Source organism: Schistocerca gregaria, chromosome 10, assembly GCF_023897955.1.
Source record: "Schistocerca gregaria isolate iqSchGreg1 chromosome 10, iqSchGreg1.2, whole genome shotgun sequence".
In the NCBI taxonomy this organism is placed as follows: domain Eukaryota; kingdom Metazoa; phylum Arthropoda; class Insecta; order Orthoptera; family Acrididae; genus Schistocerca; species Schistocerca gregaria.
The window spans coordinates 125,525,074-125,549,910 of NC_064929.1; the positions used below are offsets into that span (position 1 = coordinate 125,525,074).

The following is a 24,837-nucleotide window of genomic DNA, read 5'->3' on the forward strand; positions in this document are numbered from 1 at the left end:
ATTTGTTAATGCCTGCAGGCAGCTAAAGATCTGATTTCATTGTAATTTCATTCTTCCAGAGCTGCAAGATCACCAATGGTATCTGTACAGATACCAGCTTCATATAAATGTTTTCAGGTGGTGTGGCCGTCTTTCCAGGGCCTCCTGGCTTCTTCTTCAATGGAGAACCTGTCTCACGAAAGTTCTTAACCTATAGCAAAATCGTATTGTGGGTCAGAATTGCACCATTATGTGGAACATCGAATTGGAGACAGAAATTCCTCTGAGTGGTGGTCACAGATTTTGCATTTTTAAAGAATGTCTCTATGACAAATGTACATGTTGTACAATCCATCTCTCTGTTTTAACTAAACTCCTGCTGTAAGGAAAACAATGACCCAAAGCAAGCGCCTCCACTTTGCTGATTCACTCACAACTACTGAAGTCAAAAACGTCGGTTAAGTCTGACTCACGCTGTGCTATGGCACCTTACGTGATATGACTGCAAGAGTATTTCAAAAGGTCTATGTGAAAGTAGGTTTTTGCACGGAGGAAAAGTTGGTTTCATATCTCCAGAAAAGTCTGACAAAAAAAGACTAATAAACATAACAGAGTTGAAATGGGAGCCTTCCCAAGACTATTATATTGGGCAGATAGGGCACAATTTCTGTGTGTGTTTCAGGGAGCACACTTACGTTACTATTTTGAATGTTTCAGGATGTCATCTTACAGGCAATAACAATGTATTAATCTATTGACGAAAGAATTAAATATTACATTCATCACCGAAGGGCATCACACAAATGCCCTAGAAAAAATTGAATGTTTTTTACACCATAAAACAGATGAATCTCTGGTTAGACAAGAGAAAAAGTAGGATCAGCAAAATTTTCGTTTTCACCATTTGATGTTCATTTGCTCTTTCTCTGGTCCTTTGCATGTTAATTAAATAGCACCTTATCAGATTATTCTTTTTTGTAAAAAAGACTTATGAATGACACATCTTGCTTATCCTTTCTAAGTTACAAGCAATACTTGTATTTGAAATATTTTATTTGATTTTATAGATTCAGATTTTGATTCCTTTTCTGTCTCATTTCAAATTGTAAGCATATTTGTGATTTCCTTAGAAACTGTTTACACGTTCATATATTCATTTTGTGCTTGGCATAGTGATCTGCAACTGTGGTGTCATTAAGTCTGGCTCCACCTTTTTTTTTGGGGTGGGGGGCAGCATTCCTTTGGGGTCATTAACAAAACTGCAATAGCTGAATGATGTTTTTTAGTGTAGTGAAATGCAGGCACAGCTTGTGCTCAATAAGTAATGTCCTACTTTTGTTTTTCCTCAGCACATATTTATTGTTAAGAGTCAGAATTTGATGACAACATACATCAACATGTCTTGTCCATGTCCTAATTTTCTACATAATCTCCATCAAGTTCTATGACGGCACGTCAATGTTATGGAAACGCATGTATTCTCTGTTGGTAAAAGCTCTTGTCCTGTAGACATAGCCATGTTTTCACTGCACGATTCATACTCTCGTAATCTTCAAAGTGGGTTCCCCATAGAGAATCTATATGTTCCAACAATTCAGATGAAATGACTTTTCTTTGAATCTTTTGGTCCACTGTGAGCATTCATGGAACACATCGTGAGCACCTCTTTGAATATCAGGCACTGAAGACACACTTCCAATGCTGACAGACAACCGTAGAGCCAAATGTCAAGTTGTGATGCACCGTTCGGCACGAATAATGGCACCCGCACTATTCAGCAGCAGTGGCTGAGACAGGACGTCCTGAGTGTGGCTGATCGTGGAGCTCTGTTTCTGCATTTCTTGAGGCTGTAACTTTCTTTACCCATCACTCAACTGTACTCCTATAAACTGCAGCATCGCTGTACACTGCACACACATGTTTATGATTGTTCACCAAGGTTTCTTTTTCTGCACACAAGCATTTGATAACAGCACGCTGCTTGTAATGTGAGTCATATGTAGATGCCATTTGGACACACTACTACGGCTCTGTCACCTGCCAGAATGGTTCGAAACATCATTGGTGCACAGAACAAACGTCAGATGTGAAGCACCAACAAGGATGTTCGTCTATGTATATTAATGGGTTTTTTTAAAAAAATGTGGACATTACTTATTGAATGACCTTCATATTTATAGGCCCTGAGGCACAGCAGCCCCAAATTATATATTACAATAAATTTATCAATAATTGATTTCAAAATTTAAATTATCAGGATGCAACTCGAGTAATTATCACATGAATTTACATAAGGAGAGTCACTGTTTTTGGAACTGCTGATACTGACTGATGCTTTTCCAACAGGTAGTAGTTAAGGCTGTGCCTTGTAATTCCAGTAAAGCTCCACATTGCAGAAGTCTGAAGATGTGACTACTGCAGAATACTGACCTTATGGGCCTCACAAAGGCTCAACCATTTCAGCGTATCTGCCCTATGTCACATCTACATCACATATACACCATGAGCACAACTTGTAAGTTGCCATATTACGTTTTATTTAATCCCTTATTTGGTGGGTTTTATAAAAAGCTATGTACTATAACTTACATCCCATGAATAAATCCCATTTCAAAGCACAAACTCATTGAGGATCTCTCGGAAACACATTGTTTTTTGTACAATTTGTTGTAAAAAACTTGGTGTTTAAAGAATTTTCGTTGTTTTGACATTGTAACATGCATGTCGTCATTCCATTCTACAGCTGATGGTTGTCATTACGCACAATTGCGAATACATTTAATGTATTTCATAATGGCCATAGTAGCTGCTGTGTCTGTTCCTTTGGATACTCATGCACGTCCAAAGGAATTTTGCATCGTAAACAGAATAATACAGGCACTGCAGACTGTATATATTCACTATGTCTACAGTTCTTAACTTTACAACAGCTCTCAGATCCAGAGCGTACAGGGTTATTTGCCCCGGGGTATCCAGGAAAAACCCCAATATTTTTTCATCCAAGGAAAACATGGGACTTTTTTAGAATTCTGCAGATTTTTCGTTGTTTAAGTTACTGTTAATTTTTTTTATTTTGGCTGGTAAAAACTGATTCTTTAACAAAAAACTTTACTTTAGCCCACTACTGCAGAATAGTACTGCAGCAATAAAACAAAAACAAGATAGTAACACTGAAATGGAACTTTACTTTCAGAGAAAATGTGCCATCTGCAACAACAAAAAACAGTGCATACACAAGCATCTATCGACAGCAAAATCTGTCAAAGGCTTTAGGATGAAGACTATGCAATACTCTGAAATAACAAATTGCTTTCCACAAGCATTATGTCACAACTGTTTACAAATCTAAAAGGTTGAACGAAAATATTATGAATGATGGTTTGAGAAGTATTGCTTTCAAAACAAATTCTCTTTTATTCTGTTTTTGTTTTTGTTGTGAACGGCCAGTGTCGGTTGGTCAGTCAGTGTGCTCCCTGCCGCCGTTGGATAAGCAGCTGCAGCAGCAAGTCATATAACCCTAGCTTACTTATTTGTTAGATAGTTTAATTAATTTCTTTGCGTGTTTTTGGGTACTTGCATTGTTTAATTCATATATTTCGGGCGTATTATAGTATTTGACAGTTGTAGCATCGCGCTTTAGTGTTTACTTCGTAGATTCATATTCAAATTGCGTGTGAGTTTCGTATAGGAGGTGCAATTTCGAGTCTTAGTTACTGTAATCGTAAATTCAGCAGATTGTAGCGCAGTCATTAGGCATTTGTACAGGTTAGTTGATACATTCTTTGCGTGTTTCGCTTGCGTTATCTAGGCACGGACTCGTGTTTCGGCAACTGTTGTTCAACATCGATTGGAATGGTCAGGGACTGCGATTACTGTGTTCGGATGAGGGCTGACTTGGCATCCCTTCACTCACAGCTGCAATCGGCGCTGACTTCGGTCACGCAGCTTGAGGCTGTTGACAATGGGCACCACTGTGGGGAGCTGGACTTGGGTATCATGGGGATGTCAACCTCGTCCCGTCTGTCCCCAGATCGGCCTGCCGCTGTGGTTGCCCCGGTTACTGCCCGCAGTGGGGCTGAGCCCTCGCCTGTGGTTGATTGGGAGATCGTTCCAAGGCGTGGCAGGCAGCAAAAGGCGTCCCCGGAGGCTGATCAGAAAGCCTCCCCGGTGCGTCTCACAAACTGGTTTCAGGCACTGTCTCTGGCTGAGCCAGATGCAGCTGCCTGCCCTGTTTCAGAGGATCATTCTCAGCCTTCAAGGTCCGAACAATCGCAGAGGGTGGGCTTACTGGTAGTTGGGAGCTCCAATGTTAGGCACGTAATGGGGTCCCTTAGGGATACGGCGGCTAAGGAGGGGAAGAAATCCAGTGTGCACTCCGTGTGCATCCCGGGAGGAGTCATTCCTGATGTGGAAAGGGTCCTTCCGGATGCCATGAAGAGCACAGGGTGCAGCCAGCTGCAGTTGGTGGCACATGTCGGCACTAATGACGTGTGTCGCTTTGGATCTGAGGAAATTCTCTCTGGATTCCAGCGGCTATCGGATTTGGTGAAGGCTGCCGGTCTTGCTTACGAGATGAAGGCAGAGCTCACCATCTGCAGCATCGTTGACAGAACCGACTGCGGACCTTTGGTGCAGAGCCGAGTGGAGGGTCTGAATCAGAGACTCAGACGGTTTTGCGACCGTATTGGCTGCAGATTCCTTGACTTGCGCCATAGGTGGTGGGGTTTCGGGTTCCGCTGAATAGGTCAGGAGTTCACTACACTCAGCTGGCGGCTACACGGGTAGCGGAGGCTGTGTGGCGTGGACTGGGCGGTTTTTCAGGTTAGAAGGGCTCGGGAAAGTGTGGGATGGGCTGCAATGTCAAAGGGTGCTTGGCAATTACAGGACGTGCTTGGATCAAGGAACAGTCGGAATTATAGTTGTAAATTGTTGTAGTTGAGCTGGAAAAGTCCCTGAGCTTCAAGCGCTAATAGAAAGCACAGAAGCTGATATCGTTATAGGTACAGAAAGCTGGCTAAAGCCTGAAATAAGTTCTGCAGAAATTTTTACGAAGTCTCAGACGGTGTTCACGAAAGATAGATTAGGCAGAATTGGTGGTGGAGTGTTTGTGTCTGTCAGTAGTGGTTTATCTTGTAGTGAAGTCGAAGTAGATACTCCGTGCGAATTGGTATGGGTGGAGGTTATACTTAACAGCCGAATTAAGTTTTCGAAGTAGATACTCTGTGCGAATTGGTATGGGTGGAGGTTATACTTAACAGCCGAATTAAGTTAATAATTGGCTCCTTCTACCGACTCCCACACTCCGATGATACAGTTGCGGAACAATTCAGAGAAAGTTTGAGTCTCATAACAAATAAATACCCCACTCATACGGTTATAGTTGGTGGGGACTTCAACCTACCCTCGGTATGTTGGCAAAAATACTTGTTCAAAACCGGTGGTAGGCAGAAAACGTCTTCCGAGATTGTCCTAAATGCTTTCTCCGAAAATTATTTCGAGCAGTTAGTCCACGAAACCACGCGAATGGTTGCGAAAACACACTTGACCTCTTAGCCACAAACAATCCAGAGCTGATAGAGAGCATCATGACTGATACAGGGATTAGTGATCACAAGGTCATTGTAGCTAGGCTCAGTACCATTTCTTCAAAATCCATCAGAAACAAACGCAAAATAATTTTATTTATAAAAGCGGATAAAGTGCCACTAGAAGCCTTCCTAAAAGACAATTTCCATTCCTTCCGAACTGACTATGCGAATGTAGACGAGATGTGGCTCAAATTCAAAGATATAGTAGGAACAGCAATTGAGATATTCATACCTCATAAATTGGTAAGAGATGGAACGGATCCCCCGTGGTACACAAAAAAGGTCAGAACGCTGTTGCAGAGGCAACGGAAAAAGCATGCGAAGTTCAGAACGCGAAATCCCGAAGATGGGCTAAAATTTACAGACGCGCGAAATTTGGCACGTACTTCGATGCGAGATGCCTTTAATAGGTTCCACTACGAAACATTGTCTCGAAATTTGGTAGAAAATCCGAAGAAATTCTGGTCGTATGTAAAGTACACAAGCGGCAAGACGCAGTCAATACCTTCGCTGCGCAGTGCCGATGGTACTGTTATCGACGACTGTGCCGCTAAAGCGGAGTTATTGAACGCAGTTTTCCGAAATTCCTTCACCAGGGAAGACGAATGGAATATTCCAGAATTTGAAACACGAACATCTGCTAGCATGAGTTTCTTAGAAGTAGATACCTTAGGGGTTGCGAAGCAACTCAAATCGCTTGATACGGGCAAGTCTTCAGGTCCAGATTGTATACCGATTAGGTTCCTTTCAGATTACGCTGATACTACAGCTCCCTACTTAGCACTCATATACAACCGCTCGCTCACCGATAGATCTGTACCTACAGATTGAAAAATTGCGCAGGTCGTACCAGTGTTCAAGAAGGGTAGTAGGAGTAATCCATTTAACTACAGACCTATATCATTGACGTCGGTTTGCAGTAGGGTTTTGCAGCATATACTGTATTCAAACATTATGAATCACCTCGAAGGGAACAATCTATTGACACGTAATCAGCATGGCTTCAGAAAACATCGCTCTTGTGCAAAGCAGCTAGCTCTTTATTCGCACGAAGTAATGGCCGCTATCGACAGGGGATCTCAAGTTGATTCTGTATTTCTAGATTTCCGGAAAGCTTTTGACACCGTTCCTCATAAGCGACTTCTAATCAAGCTGCGGAGCTATGGGGTATCGTCTCAGTTGTGCGACTGGATTCGTGATTTCCTGTCAGGAAGGTCGCAGTTCGTAGTAATAGACGGCAAATCATCGAGTAAAACTGAAGTGATATCAGGTGTTCCCCAGGGATGCGTCCTGGGACCTCTACTGTTCCTGATCTATATAAATGACCTGGGTGACAATCTTAGCAGTTCTCTTAGACTGTTCGCAGATGATGCTGTAACTTACCGTCTAGTAAGGTCATCCGAAGACTATTATCAGTTGCAAAGCGATTTAGAAAAGATTTCTGTATGGTGTGTCAGGTGGCAGTTGACGCTAAATAACGAAAAGTGTGAGATGATCCACATGAGTTCCAAAAGAAATCCGTTGGAATTCGATTACTCGATAAATAGTACAATTCTCAAGGCTGTCAATTCAACTAAGTACCTGGGTGTTAAAATTACGAACAACTTCAGTTGGAAGGACCACATAGATAATATTGTCGGGAAGGCGAGCCAAAGGTTGCGTTTCATTGGCAGGACACTTAGAAGATGCAACAAGTCCACTAAAGAGACAGCTTACACTACACTCGTTCGTCCTCTGTTAGAATATTGCTGCGCGGTGTGGGATCCTTACCAGGTGGGATTGACGGAGGACATCGAAAGGGTGCAAAAAAGGGCAGCTCGTTTTGTATTATCACGTTATAGGGGAGGGAGTGTGGCAGATATGATACACGAGTTGGGATGGAAGTCTTTACAGCATAGACTTTTTCGTCGCGGCGAGACCTTTTTACGAAATTTCAGTCACCAACTTTCTCTTCCGAATGCGAAAATATTTTGTTGAGCCCAACCTACATAGGTAGGAATGATCATCAAAATAAAATAAGAGAAATCAGAGCTCGAACAGAAAGGTTTAGGTGTTAGTTTTTCCCGCTCGCTGTTCGGGAGTGGAATAGTAGCGAGATAGTATGATTGTGGTTCGATGAACCCTCTGCCAAGCACTTAAATGTGAATTGCAGAGTAGTCATGTAGATGTAGATGTAGATGTAGATGAACCATTCACATGTGAGAATGTGCAATGAATTTCTTAAATCACGGAGCGTATAGGGGTAATGCAGGAGTAGGTCTAATAATGAATAGGAAAATAGGAATGTGGGTAAGCTACTACAAACAGCATAGTGAACACATTATTGTGGCCAAGATAGATACAAAGCCCACACCTACTACAGTAGTACAATTTATATGCCAACTAGCTCTGCAGATGATGAAGAAATTGAAGAAATGTATGACGAAATAAAAGAAATAATTCAGATAGTGAAGAGAGATGAAAATTTAATAGTCATGGGTGACTGGAATTCGAGTGTAGGAAAAGCGAGAGAAAGAAACGTAGTAGGTGAATATGGATTGGGGCTAAGAAATGAAAGAGGAAGCCGCCTGGAAGAATTTTGCACAGAGTACAACTTAGTCATAGCTAACACTTGGTTTAAGAATCATGAAAGAAGGTTGTATACACGGAAGAACCCTGGAGATACTAAAAGGTATCAGATAGATTATATAATGGTAAGACAGAGATTTAGGAACCAGGTTTTAAATTGTAAGACATTTCCAGGGGCAGATGTGGACTCTGACCACAATCTATTGGTTATGACCTGCAGATTAAAACTGAAGAAACTGCAAAAAGGTGTGGATTTAAGGAGATGGGACCTGGATAAACTGAAAGAACCAGAAGTTGTACAGAATTTCAGGGAGATCATTATCGAACAATTGTCAGGATTGGGGGAAAGAAATACAGTAGAAGAAGAATGGGTAGCTCTGAGGGATGAAGTAGTGAAGGCAGCAGAGGATCAAGTAGGTAAAAAGACAAGGGCTAGTAGAAATCCTTGGGTAACAGAAGAAATATTGACTTTAATTGATGAAAGGAGAAAATATAAAAATGCAATAAATGAATCAGGCAAAAAGGAATACAAACGTCCCAAAAATGAGATCGACAGGAAGTGCAAAATGGCTAAGCAGGGATGGCTAGAGAACAAATGTAAGGATGTAGAGGCACATCTCACTAGGAGTAAGATAGATACTGCCTACAGGAAAATTAAAGAGACCTTTGGAGAGAAGAGAACCACTTGTATGAACATCAACAGCTCACATGGAAACCCAGTTCTAAGCAAAGAAGGGAAAGCAGAAAGGTGGAAGTAGTACATAGTGTCTATAAAAGGGCGATGTACTTGAGGACAATATTATGGAAATGGAAGAGGATGTAGATGAAGACGAAATGGGAGGTACGATACTACGTGACAGAGCACTGAAGACCTGAGTCAAAACAAGGCCCCTGGAGTAGACAACATTCCACTGGAACTACTGACGGCATTGGGAGAGCCAGTCCTGACAAAACTCTATCATCTGGTGAGCAAGATGTATGAAACAGGCGAAATACCCTCAGACTTCAAGAAGAATATAATAATTCCAATCCCAAAGAAAGCAGGTGTTGACAGATGTGAAAATTACTGAACTAACAGTTTAATAAGCCATAGCTGCAAAATACTAACATGAATTCTCTACAGACAAATGGAAAAACTAGTAGAAGCCGACCTCGGGGAAGATCAGTTTGGATTCCATAGAAATACTGGAACACGTGAGGCAATACTGACCTTATGACTTACCTTAGAAGAAAGAATAAGGAAAGGCAAACCTACGTTTCTAGCATTTGTAGACTTAGAGAAAGCTTTTGACAATGAGGCTGAAATACTCTCTTACAAATTCTAAAGGTGGCAGGGGTAAAATACAGGGAGTGAAAGGCTATTTACAATTTGTACAGAAACCAGATGACAGTTATAAGGGTCGAGGGGCATGAAAGGAAAGCAGTGGTAGGGAAGGGAGTGAGGCAGGGTTGTAGCCTCTCCCCTATGTTATTCAATCTGTATATTGAGCAAGCAGTAAAGGAAACAAAAGAAAAATTCGGAGTAGGTATTAAAATTCATGGAGAAGAAATAAAAACTTTGAGGTTCGCCGATGACATTGTAATTCTGTCAGAGACAGCAAAGGACTTGGAAGAGCAGTTGAATGGAATGGACCGTGTTTTGAGAGGAGTATATAAGATCAACATCAACAAAAGCAAAACGAGGATAATGGAATGTAGTCGAATTAAGTCGGGTGATGATGAGGGAATTAGATTAGGAAATGAGACACTTAAAGTAGCATTTGGGGAGCAAAATAACTGATGATGGTCGAAGTAGAGAGGATATAAAATGTAGACTTGCAATGGCAAGGAAAGCGTTTCTGAAGAAGAGAAATTTGTTAACATAGAGTATAGATTTAAGTGTCAGAAAGTCTTTTCTGAAAGTATTTGTATGGAGTGTAGCCATGTATGGAAGTGAAACATGGATGATAAATAGTTTAGACAAGAAGAGAATATAAGCTTTCAAAATGTGGTGCTACAGAAGAATGCTGAAAATTAGATGGGTAGATCACATAACTAATGAGGAAGTATTGAATAGGATTGGGGAGAAGAGGAGTTTGTGGCACAACTTGACAAGAAGAAGGGATCGGTTGGTAGAACATGTTCTGAGGCATCAAGGGATCACCAATTTAGTATTGGAGGACAGCGTGGAGGGTAAAAATCGTAGAGGGAGACCAAGAGATGAATACACTAAGCAGATTCAGAAGGATGTAGGTTGCAGTAGGTACTGGGAGATGAAGAAGCTTGCACAGGATAGAGTAGCATGGAGATCTGCATCAAACCAGTCTCAGGACTGAAGACCACAACAACAACATTGACTGACATCTATAACTTAACACTCAGGACTTGCCACTTAGAAAAATATTTTTCCATTATTTAAAATTTTTCTGGCAAATTTGTGTTTTATATACCCCACAGAGTACCACACGTTAAAAATAGGTAGCTTCGAGGTTAATTCTTCATATTTATTTTAGTTCTTTTATAGATTACAAATTATGCAATAACAATGGCAAAAAGTAATTAAGCTTCAAAAAAAGAGTGAAATGAGTGCTAGAGCAATTTCACACATAACTGGCTTTTCTATGGAAAAGACGAAGTGCTCAACAGAACACGAATTCAGCGAGGTAATACACAAAATGTTCAGTGGTGCAGCAGTGAACTCTATAATAGTGCCTGTCATAAATATTCAGGTATTACAGTTTAAGATTTGTTCTTAGGATCTTCCCTCACCACTCACTTGGAGAAAAGCAGCAAAAAATGTTCGATGACCAATATTATATGTGAAAGCTTAGCTTTTCTTGTATCTATACTGAATGTATATTAATTTAAACAAATTAAGTTTCCCGATTTCTGTTCACGTTATGTAACAGTGATACTGCTATGGGATGGCAAGATCATGTGACACGAGCTACAATTGGCTAACAAAAGTGCATTGCAATCTCGATTTCAGTACTTTAGAAGCTGCCGTGTTGTATTTGGTGGAATTCTTATTTATACTTTCGTAATACAAAAATATGCAGCATACATTTTGACACACATCAATGATCTTTCCAAAACAAGCTGTTTTTATTGGGTTTTGTTTCTTTAAGTGCTGGGAAATTCTACACTGGCGTATAAAACCCATATAATTGAAAGGACTTATAAGTTTTACAGCAGTGATGGAAAGAATATTTTCTCTTGTTGTTGCGGCACTTAAATCTATACCTCATGTTAACAAATTTCTCTTCTTTAGATTATGTTTCCTTGTGATAGCCAGTCTACATTTTATATCCTCTCTACTACGACCATCATTAGTTATTTTGCTCCCCAACTTGCAAAACTCATCTACTATTTTAAGTGTGTCATTTCCTAATCTAATTCCCTCAGCACACGTGATTTAATTGGACTACATTCCATTACCCTTGTTTTGCTCTTGTTGATGTTCATCTTATATCCTGTTTTCAACACACTGTCCATTATGTTTGACTGCTCTTCCAGGTCGTTTTCTGTCTCTTGACAGAATTACAATGTCATTGGCAAAACCTCAAGGGTTTTATTTCTTCTCCCTAAACTTTAATTCCTACTCCAAATTTTTCTTTTGTTTCCTTTACTGCTTGCTCAATATACAGGGTGAACAACATCTGGAATAGGCTACGATCCTGTCTCACTCCCTTCTCAACCACTGGTTCCCTTTCATGCCCCTCCACTCTTCTTACTGCCATCTGGTTTCTGTACAAATTTTAAATAGCCTTTCGCTCCATCTATTTGACCCCTGCCATATTCAGGAAAAGAGAGTATTCCAGTCAACAATATCAAAAGCTTTCTCGAACTCTACAAATGCTAGAAATGTAGGTTTGCCTTTCCTTAATCTATTTTCTGAGATAAGTCACAGGGTCAATATTGCCTCATGTGTTCCAACATTTCTACGGAATCCAAATGATCTTCCCAGAATCATACAACGTAGGCTTTCAAAGCCGGTGTTGTCTGCAGTTGAAACTTCTGGGCTGAGAGGCCATGGTTGATATATAAAATTTCCACGTAACATTTCGTCTCCATCTGCAGGAGACATCTTCTGAGATCGCCCGGCTACTATCACTGAGGCTAATGGGATGTTCGTGCTAGAATGTTTGTCAAGCACGAACATGTTTGTTCTGGCACAAACATCCCATTTTCATCCGTGCATGTATAGAGAAGCAATAGAGATTCGCAAACACCATAACAATTTTAATAGAGAAGAGGAAGTTTTAAAGTTAGACAAAATATGGATGTCGACGTTGCGCCAGCAGAATGACAATGGATTACTCTTAATCGAGAATGATGACGCCTTCCAAAGATAGGCATACGGTTGGCATCACGTGACGAATGATGGTGCACTCTATAAATGCAAGCGTACCTGGAGCCTCAGTGGCAGTAGCCGGACGACCTCAGAAGATGTCTCCTGCAGATGGAGACAAAACATTAGGTGGAAATTTTATATATCGACCACGGCCTCTCAGCCCAGAAGTTTCAACTGATCTTCCCAGAGATCGGGTTCTACCAGTTTTTCCATGCATCTGTAAACACGAAAAATTTTTAATTCTTCACCTCGAGTATAGGGTATTTTCATCCTGGAAAAACTGTGTTTTTAAGGGGGTAAAAACAGGGATTTTCTTTTTCCTTTCTCGCATACACACCCTGGTGTAGGTGATTAGCTTCTGTAACTTTACACATTGTGATATCTTGCCGCTACACGTTAGTGGAAGGAGAGAGAGAGAGACCAAAGAGTACCCTCACCTGCTGTTTCCTGTGCAGATGCCACCGGACTTGGCACGGCCGCGGGCGAGCCGCCTGAACCATCGCCAGCTTTGGCCCGCAGGCTGCAGGTACCGCACTCGTTGCCCTCGACGATGACGCAACAGCGGCACTTGCGGTGGCCGCAGGAGTCGCGGACGAACAGGGAGCCCACCCTCCAGAAGTCGCCGCACTGCGGGCACGCCACGGGCGGCGCCCGTCCGGATGTGGGCGCCGACGGGCCCGGCGCAGCCACTGCTGCTGCCGCCATCTGCGGAGGAGACTGACTGTTACTGGCTTACTTGGCAATTGGGAATCGTATACGGGTGACCGCTCTTGGTACAACAAACGGGTTAGAAAACTGCTGCGGAAGCAAAGGGAACTTCACAGCAAACATAAACGTAGCCAACGCCTTGCAGACAAACAAAAGCTACACGAAGCGAAATGTAATGTGAGGAGGCCCATGCGAGAGGTGTTCAATGAATTTGGAAGTAAAGTTCTATGTACCGACTTGGCAGAAAATCCTAAGAAATTTTGTTCTTATGTCAAAGCGGTAGGTGGATCAAAACAAAATGTCCAGACACTCTGTGACCAAAATGGTACTGAAACAAAGGATGACAGACTAAATGCCGAAATACTAAATGTCTTTTTCCAAAGCTGTTTCACAGAGGAAGACGTCGAACAGATGTGCAGAACTATAGACCTATATCTCTAACGGCAATCAGTTGTAGAATTTTGGAACACGTATTATGTTCGAAAGGATGTAGAAGCGAGTATCACTAGGGGTAAGATAGATACTGCCTACAGGAAAATTAAAGAGACCTTTGGAGATAAAACAACGACTTGCATTAACATCAACAGCTCAGATGGAAACCCAGTTCTAAGCAAAGAAGGGAAAGCAGAAAGGTGGAAGCAGTATATAGAGGGTCTATACAAGGGTGATGTACTTGAGGACAATATTATGGAAATGGAAGAGGATGTAAATGAAGATGAAATGGGAGACATAATATTACTGCGTGAAGAGTTTGACAGAGCACGGAAAGACCTGAGTCGAAACAAGGCTCCAGGAGGAGACAACATTCCATTAGAACTACTGACGGCCTTGGGAGAGCCAGTCCTGACAAAACTCTACCATCTGATGAGCAAGATGTATGAGACAGGCGAAATACCCTCAGACTTCAAGAAGAATATAATAATTCCAATCCCAAAGAAAGCAGGTGTTGACAGATGTGAAAACTACCAAACTATCAGTTTAATAACTCACAGCTCCAAAATGTTAATGCGGATTCTTTACAGACGAATGGAAAAACTAGTAGAAGCCGACCTCGGGGAAGATCAGTTTGGATTCATAGAAATGTTGGAGCACGTAAGGCAATACTGACCCTACAACTTATCTTACAAGCTAGATTAAGGAAGAGCAAACCTATGTTTCTAGCATTTGTAGACTTAGAGAGAGCTTTTGACAATGTTGACTGGAATACTCTTTTTCAAATTCTAAAGGTGGCAGGGGTAAAATACAGGGAGCGAAAGGCTATTTACAATTTGTACAGAAAGCAGATGGCAGTTATAAGAGTCGAGGGGCATGAAAGGAAAGCAGTGGTTGGGAAGGGAGTGAGGCAGGGTTGTAGCCTCTCCCCGATGTTATTCAATCTGTATATTGAGCAAGCACTGATGGAAACAAAAGAAAAATTCAGAGTAGAAATTAAAACCCATTGAGAAGAAATAAAAACTTTAAGGTTCGCTGATGACATTGTAATTCTGTCAGAGACAGCAAGGGACTTCGAAGAGCAGTTGAATGGAATGGACAGTGTCTTGAAAGGAGGGTATAAGATGAACATCAACAAAAGCAAAACGAGGATAATGGAATGTAGTCTAATTAAATCGGGTGATGCTGAGGGAATTAGATTAGGGAATGAGATGCGTAAAGTAGTAAAGGAGTTTTGCTATTTGGGGAGCAAAATAACTGATGATGGTCGAAGTTGAGAGGATATAAAAAGTAGACTGGCAATGGCAAGGAAAGCGTTTCTGAAGAAGAGAAATTTGTTAACATCGAGTATAGATTTAAGTGTCAGGAAGTCATTTTTGAAAGTATTTGTATGGAATGTAGCCATGTATGGAAGTGAAACAAGGACGAGAAATAGTTTGGACAAGAAGAGAATAGAAGCTTTTGAAATGTGGTGCTACAGAAGAATGCTGAAGATTAGATGGGTAGATCACATAACTAATGAGGAAGTATTGAATAGGATTGGGGAGAAGAGAAGTTTGTGGCACAACTTGACTAGAAGAAGGGATCAGTTGGTAGGACATGTTCTGAGGCATCAAGGGATCACCAATTTAGTATTGGAGGGCAGTGTGGAGGGTAGTAATCGTAGAGGGAGACCAAGAGATTAATACACTAAGAAGATTCAGAAGGATGTAGGCTGCAGTAGGTACTGGAAGATGAAGAAGCTTGCACAGGATAGAGTAACATGAAGAGCTGCATCAAACCAGTCTCAGGACTGAAGACCACAACAACAACAACAACAAAATTATGTTCGAGTATAATGACTTTTCTGGAACCTAGAAATCTACTCTGTAGGAATCAGCATAGGTTTCGAAAAAGACGATCGTGTGAAACCCAGCTCACGCTATTTGTCCACGACACTCAGAGGGCCATAGACACAGGTTCCCAGGTAGATGCCGTGTTTCTTGACTTCCGCAAGGCGTTTGATACAGTTCCCCACAGTTGTTTAAAGAACAAAGTAAGAGCATATGGACTATCACACCAACTGTGTGATTGGATTCAAGAGTTCCTAGATAACAGAATGCAACATGTCATTCTCAATGGAGATAAGTCTTTCAAAGTAATAGTGATTTATGGTGTGCCACAGGGGAGTGTCGTAAGACTGTTGCTATTCACAATATACATAAATGACATGGATGACATCGGAAGTTCACCGAGGCTTTTTGTAGATGATGCGTTGGTATATCGAGAGGTTGTAACAATGGAAAATTGTACTGAAATGCAGGAGGATCTGCAGCGAATTGACGCATGGAGCAGGGAATGGCAATTGAATCTCAATGTAGACAAGTGTAATGTGCTGCAAATACATAGAAAGAAAGATTCCATATCATTTAGCTACAATATAGCAGGTCAGCAACTGGAAGCAGTTAATTCCATAAATTATCTGGGAGTAGGCATTAGGAGTGATTTAAAATGGAATGATCATATAAAATTAATCGTCGGTAAAGCAGATGCCAGACTGATATTAATTGTAAGAATTCTAAGGAAATGCAATCCGAAAACAAAGGAAGTTGGTTACAGTACGCATGTTTGCCCACTGCTTGAATACTGCTCAGCAGTGTGGGATCCGTACCAGATAGGGTTGATAGAAGAGAGAGAGAAGATCCAACGGAGAGCAGCGCGCTTTGCTACAGGATCATTTATTAATCGCGAAAGCGTTACGGAGATGACAGATAAACGCCAGTGGAAGACTCTGCAGGAGAGACGCTCAGTAGCACAGTACAGGTTTTTTTTTTGAAGTTTCGAGAACATACCTTCACCGAGGAGTCAAGCAGTATATTGCTCCCTCCTACGTATATCTCGCGAAGAGACCATGAGGATAAAATCAGAGATTAGAGCCCATACAGAGGTATACCGACAATCCTTCTTTCCACTAACAATACGAGACTGAAATAGCAGGGAGAACCGATAGAGGTACTCAAAGTACTCTCCGCCAGACAACGTCAGGTGGCTTGCGGAGTATGGATGTAGATGTAGAAAAATCTGTACCTGACGGCTGGAAAGCTGCCCAAGTCACATCGATACATGAGAAAGGAAATAGGAGTAATCCACGGACCTACAGACTCGTATCGCTAATGTTGATTTGCAGTAGGATTTTGGAATGTATACCATTTTCAAACATTACCAGCTATCGAGAAGAAATCAATTTATTGACAAAAAGCCGACATGCAACTAGCTCTTTATTTGCACTAAGTAATGAGTACTGCCAATAGCAATCTCAAACTGATTCCATATTTCTATATTTCCAGAAGGTTGTCACACTGTTCCTCTCAAGAAACTTCCAATCAGATTGTGTGCCTACGGAATATCACCTCACTTTGGCTCCGGATTCGTGATTTCCTGTTGTAAAGGTTACAGTATGTAGTAATCAACAGAAAGTAATCAAGTAAATCAGAAGTGAGATCTGTAGTTTCAAAAGGAAGTGTTATAGACCCTCTGTGGTTCCTCATCCATGAGGGTTGTTTGAAAAGTTCTTGGAATGGAATAGAAAAAAAAGTACCTACATCACTGAAACTGTATTTTTCTTTTTCAATGTAGTCTCCTTGTAGGTTAATGCACTTGGTCCAACAATGTTCCAGTGCCTTGATCCCATCTTGAAAATGAGTTTCCTCCAGGCCTGCAAAATAGTTGTCAACTCTGGCTATCAGTTCTTCATTTGAAGTGAATCTTCGTCCACCAAGAAAAATTTTCAGTTTTGGGAAGAGAGGGAAACCTGACTGAGAGCCATATTAGGTGAATAAGGCAGGTGTGGCAACAATTCATGCCTTAGTTCGTGTAATTTTTCTGTGGAGATGGCACATGTGTGCGGGGGCGCATTGTCTTGTCGCAGCTCCCATCTTGCAGGTAATTTTTTCATTTCTGATCCTTCAAGTGATTACTCTAGGAATATACTACAACCTCCTACGTATCGCTCACATAGGGATAGCGAGGATAATATTAGATTAATTACAGCATACACAGAAACACTTAAACAATGATCATTTCTGCTCTTGATATGTGAATGGAATGGGAAAAAATGCTAATAGCTGGTACAGTGGGGCATAGCCTCTTCCATGCACTTAAGAATGGTTTGCAGAGTATAGATACAGATGTTGATAATTCACAATTGAAACACAAATTAGTTGTTTGTTCTACCAATACAATCACTGAAGTAATAATATCGAATTTTACTCATTAGCAACTTAAATGGCAGTGTGATTAGTCACCTATGAAAATATAATGTAATAGGGTAGATAAAAAAATCTTCTCAGCAAGTGGCAGCAGGAGCCAAAAATATAAAGGTTAAGGAAATGTGCAAGCTTTTGAAGCCAGTGGCTGCTACTTCTAGCAAAAGGGTGGAAGGGGAAGGAAGAGGGGTGAAGGGAAAGGACTGGCAACATTTAGGAAATGAGGAGAGTTCAGAAAAGTCATCCAGAACATTGGGACTTACTGGCTGGGATGAGAAGTAAAGATTGATGGAGACTGCACCAGACAAGAGTTGAAAACCTGAGAGCTTAAAGGTGGAAGGTAGGGTAATAAGCAAAACAAGAGATTACTGATCACCATCACGCAGGCCTTAACAAGTGGTGGTGGTGGTGGTGGTGGTGGTTGTGGTGGTGGAGGGGAGATGGGGATGGAGGAACAGACAAAGAAAATAGAATACACACAAAACTAAATGGGTGTGTGGAAGTGAAAAAAAGGAACAACTGCTGAGAAGAAATGCTGAGACAGAAGAAATTAAAGAACATTAATTAACACTATTCAAAAACAAATCTCCTGTTCCTTAACTTTCCAGTCTCCATCACCTCATAAAGTCCCACCGTCCAGCCACAGAGGAGCATTCTCCTCATAACTCAGTACCATCCAGTACTGGAGCAACTGAATTATATTCTCCACTAGGGTTTCGACTACCTCTTGTCATGCCTGAAATGAGAAATGTCCTGCCCACTACACTTCCCACAGTAGTATTCTGCCGTCCATCAAACCTATACAATATACTCATCCATCCCCACACAAACCCTGCTCCCAATCCCTTACCTCATGGCTCATACCCCACCAATAGACCTAGATGCAAGACTTGTCCCATACATCCTCACACCATCACCTACTCCAGTACGGTCACAAACACATCTATCCCATCAAAGGCAGGGCTATCTGTGAAACCAGTCATGTGGTCTACAAGCTAAGCTGCAACCACTGTGCTGCATTCTATGTGGGTATGACAAGCAACAAGCTGTCTGTTCACATGAACGGACACCTACAAACTGTGGCCAAGAAACACACGGACCACCGTGTTGCTGAGCACACTGCCAAACATGATTTCCTTCATTTCAATGACTGCTTCACAACCTATGCCATATGGATCCTTCCCACCATCACCAACTTTTCTGAGATGCTCAGGTGGGAACTTTCGCTACAATGTATCTTACGTTCCCGTGACCATCCTGGCCTCAACCTTTGTTAGTCACTGTCCTCTCCCAGCCAGCCCCTTCTCTGTTTCCATTCCAGCACTACACAGCCCTAATTCCTCCCTTGCACACAGTCTTTTTACTTCTCTCCTTTTCTGCTGTCCCCTCCCACCTCTCTGCTGCCCTCCGTCTAACCTTGAGACTGCACACAGCTGCCCTACCCTCTTTCCACCTCGTGCCTGTGCGTTCCCAACAGCATGTCACTGTCTGCCACCCCCATCCGACTAACCCTCCCCTCCCCACCACAGCCTCCTCCTTACCCCCACCCAGTCGCCCCTCCCATCATGCACTGTGCTGCTCGCAATGTGGCCTCAGCTGCCTAAGACTGCAGTCGTGCGCGCGCGTGTGTGTGTGTGTGTGTGTGTGTGTGTGTGTGTGTGTGTGTGTGTGTGTGTGTGAGAGAGAGAGAGAGAGAGAGAGAGAGAGAGAGAGAGAGAGAGAGAGAGAGAGTTGAGTTTGCGAGAGTGTGTACGTGTGTGTTTGTCGTCTATTTTTGACGAAGGCCTTAGTGGCCAAAAGCTATATTTGTGACAGTCTTTTGTTGTGTCTATCTGTGGCTCACCATCTCTGCGGGTCGACCGAAGCGTCCAATCCCACCCATCGGCTGTGACCCGTGACGTAAGGCTGTCGTGGTATGTGAAGTCACGGCGGCGCGGAATTTAGTGTGTGAGAGTGTCGTGCTAGTAGGTGTCGTTTTGGTGTGATCGGTGGTGCGCTCTGGTGGTGTGTTAGGTGATGTTTTTGGTTTAGTTTCTGAGTTTGGCGCCGTGGGTGAATTTTGGTAAATTGCTTTTTTTATGTCTTTGGTAGGCATGAATATGACTGACAGGGTCAACAGTTTTCGGTTGTCGGCTATGATGGGGGACAGTGCGTTGTCTCTAATAAAATTTCATCAACTATTCGGATTTTTGGATGAAGTCGTGAAAAAATGAGGCTTACTTAAAAGTTCCGTCATCTCAGACCAGGGACGGCTGTATGTGGAGATGTCGTAAGAATAACACGTCAAGGGCAGTGTTCGATCCCAATGTGTGGCTGTGAATGTTGGTATTGGTATTGGGAGATGTTTTTGAGCTATATAGGTCAAGTGAAGTGTTAGGTCCTAATTTATGGGATCAGGAGCAGATGTTGAGCTATATAGGTCAAGGGAAGTGTCTGATTCCAAATGATATTGTGTTTAATGATATTTGGAGAGTTCTGTGATTTTTTTTTTTTTTTGTCATTTTGAGTGGTTTTGTATGGGGGTGGGTGTTTAAATTTGTTTATATTTAGTTTGTCCCCCCTCCCCCAAAAAAAATCCCTATTTCCCGCACTTGTCCCGTTAGTGTCATTAGGCTTTTTGTGGAACATGTGTGCGTGTTTGTTTTTCCACGTATTTTTGTCCTCGCAATGTGTATGTAACGACTTTATATGCGCCATATTGGAATCGTGGTTTATGGTCATTTCCGCCATATTTGTGACGTCATGGGTCAAAGCAGAGGGGCGGAATCGGACGCTTCCGTATTTCCATCTCCACTATATGGTGGGCAGCAACTTCCCTTTTCACAAAATTATTAATTAATATAAATTAGAGCCAGGTGGGTGGTGAGAACTAAGGACAAGTGATGCCAGTTACCACCAGATTTAATTAATTTGTAATGATGAAATTTTCTGTGTAGTAAATGTGTATATACAGGACGTCCCAGGACAAAAGATAGGCTGTAAAATGTACACCTTTGGAGCTGTGAGCACTAATACATCTTTGAGATGATAAATCAAATCTCTTTTACTGCCAGCTCTTTGCTTTCCATATTTTGGGAGAAGGTAGTATGGACCAAAACAAGAAAAGATTGGAGCACTCCTTTAATAAAAGAGAGATTCATGGAGGTGTGTTCCCTCTTTGCAACTAACTGAAAGGCAATATGTGATCTGAGGCTTTCCGGGTGAATGTGCTGTACCAAGGTTCTCGGTTGTCCAGCCAGATCCGATCGTCAAAGTTTCAGATATTTCGGCGAATAACCATTCCGCCATCATCAGGTGGTGTCGATGGGATGATATGTCTGCGCTGTGTCTGTGGTATTTACGTCCGCGTGGTCCCAAGTTGTACCCCAGCGCGACCGGCCGACGCTCCCCCGTGGTAGGAGGGAGGGATTGAGGGGGAGGGCGGGGGGGGGGGGGGGGGGGGGGATGGGGAGGTAGCTGCAGCCACGCCCGGTGGAAGGCATAGTTCATCTCGGTCCATCGTGGCGGAAGGCTCTCATGTACACTCGCGCCACTGCTCTTTGATGGTGTTTAAAAATGGTTTCCAGGAAACCTGGTGTCCCTGTTGATGAGGTTATCTGTTACGCGAATTTTGATGGCCTTCTTGTAAATACTGTCCCAACAGGTGCTTGTGCCCGTCAGGATCTTTGTCTCTTCCAATTTGAGGACCGATGCAAGGAACAAGAATGTCACACCCGCTTATGCCAACCCAGCCATTCGGCCCTAGCAGAACACTGCATTGAAACCGGACACACAGTGAAATTCATAGAGACAAAGATCCTGACGGCCACAAGTGCCTACTGGGACAGTATCTACAAGGATGCCATAGAAATTCATCAACAGGGGCACTGGGTTTCAACTTAGCAAGCCTGGAAACCATTATTACACACCATCAACGGCAGACGGAAATGAACTACGCCTAACACCGGGTGTGGCTGCAGCTCCCCCCCCCCCCTCCCCTCCCACCACGCGGCACTCTGCAAGCCGTCCGCGCCAGGGTACAACTCGGGACCCCACGGACACACCGCAGACAGATCATCCCATCACCACCTGATGATGGCTGAACGGTTATTCACCGAAATATCGTGGAATTTCGAGGATCGGATCCGGCTGGACACCCGAGAACCTTGGATACAAATGATTTTGCCAAATGCATTTTGCTTCTTTTATTTATGAAGCATCATCTGTGGCCTGAGCTAAAAATGCATTATGTAATAGTTACACGTATGTTACTATGTTACTTTTTCTAATGTTATTATCCTCTTTTTCAGGTTAGGAATTCAAGAGAACAACATGAGAAAACGTAACATAGTAACATACGTGAAACTACTCATACTCCTCCTCCTCCTCCTCATCATCATCATCATGAACACTTTCCAGCCCCAGGCTGGACTTGCCTGGAACATAAGCCACACCATTTAGTCCTCTTTTTCCACCATTTTTCTGTGTTCACTCTATCCAATCAACGCTTCATTTTTCAATACACTTTTCAGCCATCAATCCCTCAGTGTTTCTCTCGATCATTTCCTTTGTATCTCCGTTTCTTGTATCTTCTTGGGAATCCTGTTTTCCATTCTGTTCAAATGCCCATATCACCATAACCTTGATGTTTCCATCCTACTCTACAACAGTTTCACTTTCACTACTTCCCTCATCCTTTCATTCCTCATCCTGTCTCTCCTTGTTATCCCTGCCCTACTACCTGCTTACATCTATTTCCTTAATTACCCATGTCTCAGATGCTTAAGTCAGTATTAGGACGTAGTACCACTTCTCTGCTTTTTTGTAGTATGTCTTTGTTCCAAGCCAGGCTCATAACACTTCTCACTCCTTTCACTTCCCTCTAATACACTTCCCAAGTTCTTGAGAATTTATACCTTCTTCACCTGTTCACTTCCATTCAGCAACCATCAGTACTTTAATCTGTGAGCCATATGCTACAGAAACAACTAATGTATTAACCGCAAATTGAATAGAAATTGGTAAAAATTAATCATGCACACACAGGGCCAATCGACAAGTTTTTGTGTTTAGGGCAGTTGGAGACTAGAGATGGATGGACAGAGAGGAGCAGAAATGAAAAGAAAAATTGTTGTTAGTCTTTGGTAAACCAAAACCAAGCATCTAATGTATCTGAAAAGAAAAGCTTACAATCGGTGTGTATTAGCAGCTTTGTTAAATGCAAATGGTACATGGAATTTTAATTCAATTACTGGCCGTTGCTCAGTGAATAATGGAGATGAACAGTCCCAGCCCCAGAGAGCAGATTGGAATGGAAGTTATAATTATGACTGCAATGAAAATGAAATGGAGGCAGGAGGAACATGCCATGTGGAAGGCTGTTAGGTGATGGACCATGGTTGTTCTTTGTTGGATACCAAGAGATGCAGAAACACTATAATGGAAGCCTAATTGAAGGTGACTAGGTGATATTAAAAGACATGCAGCAGTATAAAGATGAAAGACTCTGGTGTGTGTTTTGAGAGAGAGAGAGAGAGAGAGAGAGAGAGAGAGAGAGAGAGAGAGAGAAATCTTTGTGTTTGTGTATGGTCACTGCTTTTTTTAGCTTCCAATGTAACTGGTTTTTAATCTGCATCTGAAAATACTACTACTGGCCATCAGATGTTTCAATCTCAAGGATAAACTAAATATTTAACAGCTGTCTCGGTTATTGCTATCTGTCTACCATTGCATCATCTAGAAAGGTTTACAAACTATTGTCCCCTTAAGAACTGCACTTCATCAGTGAATAAAATTACTGCGGTATTGTTGTTTATTTTCCCAACCATTTCAATGTATGCAAAGGCAAAAGGCGTGGCTGAACCCTATATGACAAATTCAGGCTGTTTATACAGCGACACAACTGCAGGCCTGCACTCCATCATTTGCGTAGCTTGTTTCTATATTGAAAGACTCTCCTTCATAACAGTGTGACAGGCAGACGCAACTTGAAGTAGTGAATCATCATGAGACATTACGGTGTTTCGAGGAAATTAAGCAGTATGCACCACCGTATCTTCCTGTAAGTGTTAAGGAGGTTTCTGCGCAAAACGTTGTCGTTTAAGGTTTAAGTTATTTGTATTCTTTGAGGGCCACGAATCAGAAAGAACACGTGAAACAGATTTCTGATTCTGCGCTACGTTCGTAGCGTAGTTATCTGGTTGTATCAATAACGACGCCGCAAAGGCAATGATGTATGTGGCCCGGACTGCTTCAATGCATGAAGACAAACTTCAAGATAAACTTTCACCTACCCAAACCCGACACCATGACAACCATACGGTACAAATTCGTGTAAGTACAAAATGCCCTGTGACAAGATATAAATCAATTCAGGTTTACCTCGTAAAATGTTATGACAAGACTGTCACCTTTGTACTACGTAAATATCTACATTGCAACTTCTAGGACAGCGTCACTCGGACAATAACAAACGAACTTGCAGAGCACTATCGATACAAAACGAGAGAAATCGATTTTTGCCATTTACAAAATTTCTTCGATGGGTAAGAGTCGATAATTGTCAAAAGCAGACTTCAATGAATCAAAACATTGTACGGGAGAAAAATTGCCCTACTCGGCAGTTCGCGGTAGTCCGGTAGTCAATATGTGGCGCGCATTTTGTTCTGTAACATTTGTGTATGGAGCTACGGAAAAATAACTGTCTATATGCCCTCGTGCACGGATTAACTTCTTTATAAATTCCCGAACATCTGATTCAAATGGCTCTGAGCACTATGGGACTTAACATCTGAGATCATCAGTCTCCTAGAACTTAAGAACTACGTAAACCTAATTAACCTAAGGACATCACACACATCCATGCCCGAGGCAGGATTCGAACCTGCGAGCTTAGCGGTCGCGCGGTTCCAGACTGAAGCACCTAGAACCGCTCGGCCACATCAGCCGGCCCCGAACATCTCTTTTACGCTTTCGCAAATAAAATAAAACAGTAATAAGGTGAAAT

At 42.1% G+C, this 24,837-nt stretch overlaps 1 protein-coding gene across 3 annotated transcripts in view; it reads right to left on the minus strand.

The window, feature by feature from the left end:
- Window positions 1-24,333, minus strand: part of LOC126293532 (zinc finger X-linked protein ZXDB-like) — a 119,853-nt gene extending 95,520 nt beyond the window's left edge. The window contains exons 1-2 of one of the 3 annotated variants that reach the window (XM_049986799.1): window positions 24,213-24,333; window positions 12,906-13,173 (exon numbers count right to left, since the gene is read on the minus strand). In XM_049986799.1, coding sequence (XP_049842756.1) covers window positions 12,906-13,173 — 268 coding nt within the window. In that variant the 5' untranslated portion in view covers window positions 24,213-24,333. The remainder of the gene's footprint in view (window positions 1-12,905; window positions 13,174-24,212) is intronic. The other 2 variants (XM_049986800.1, XM_049986801.1) reach the window with 2 other exon arrangements.
- Window positions 24,334-24,837: the final 504 nt, after the last annotated feature.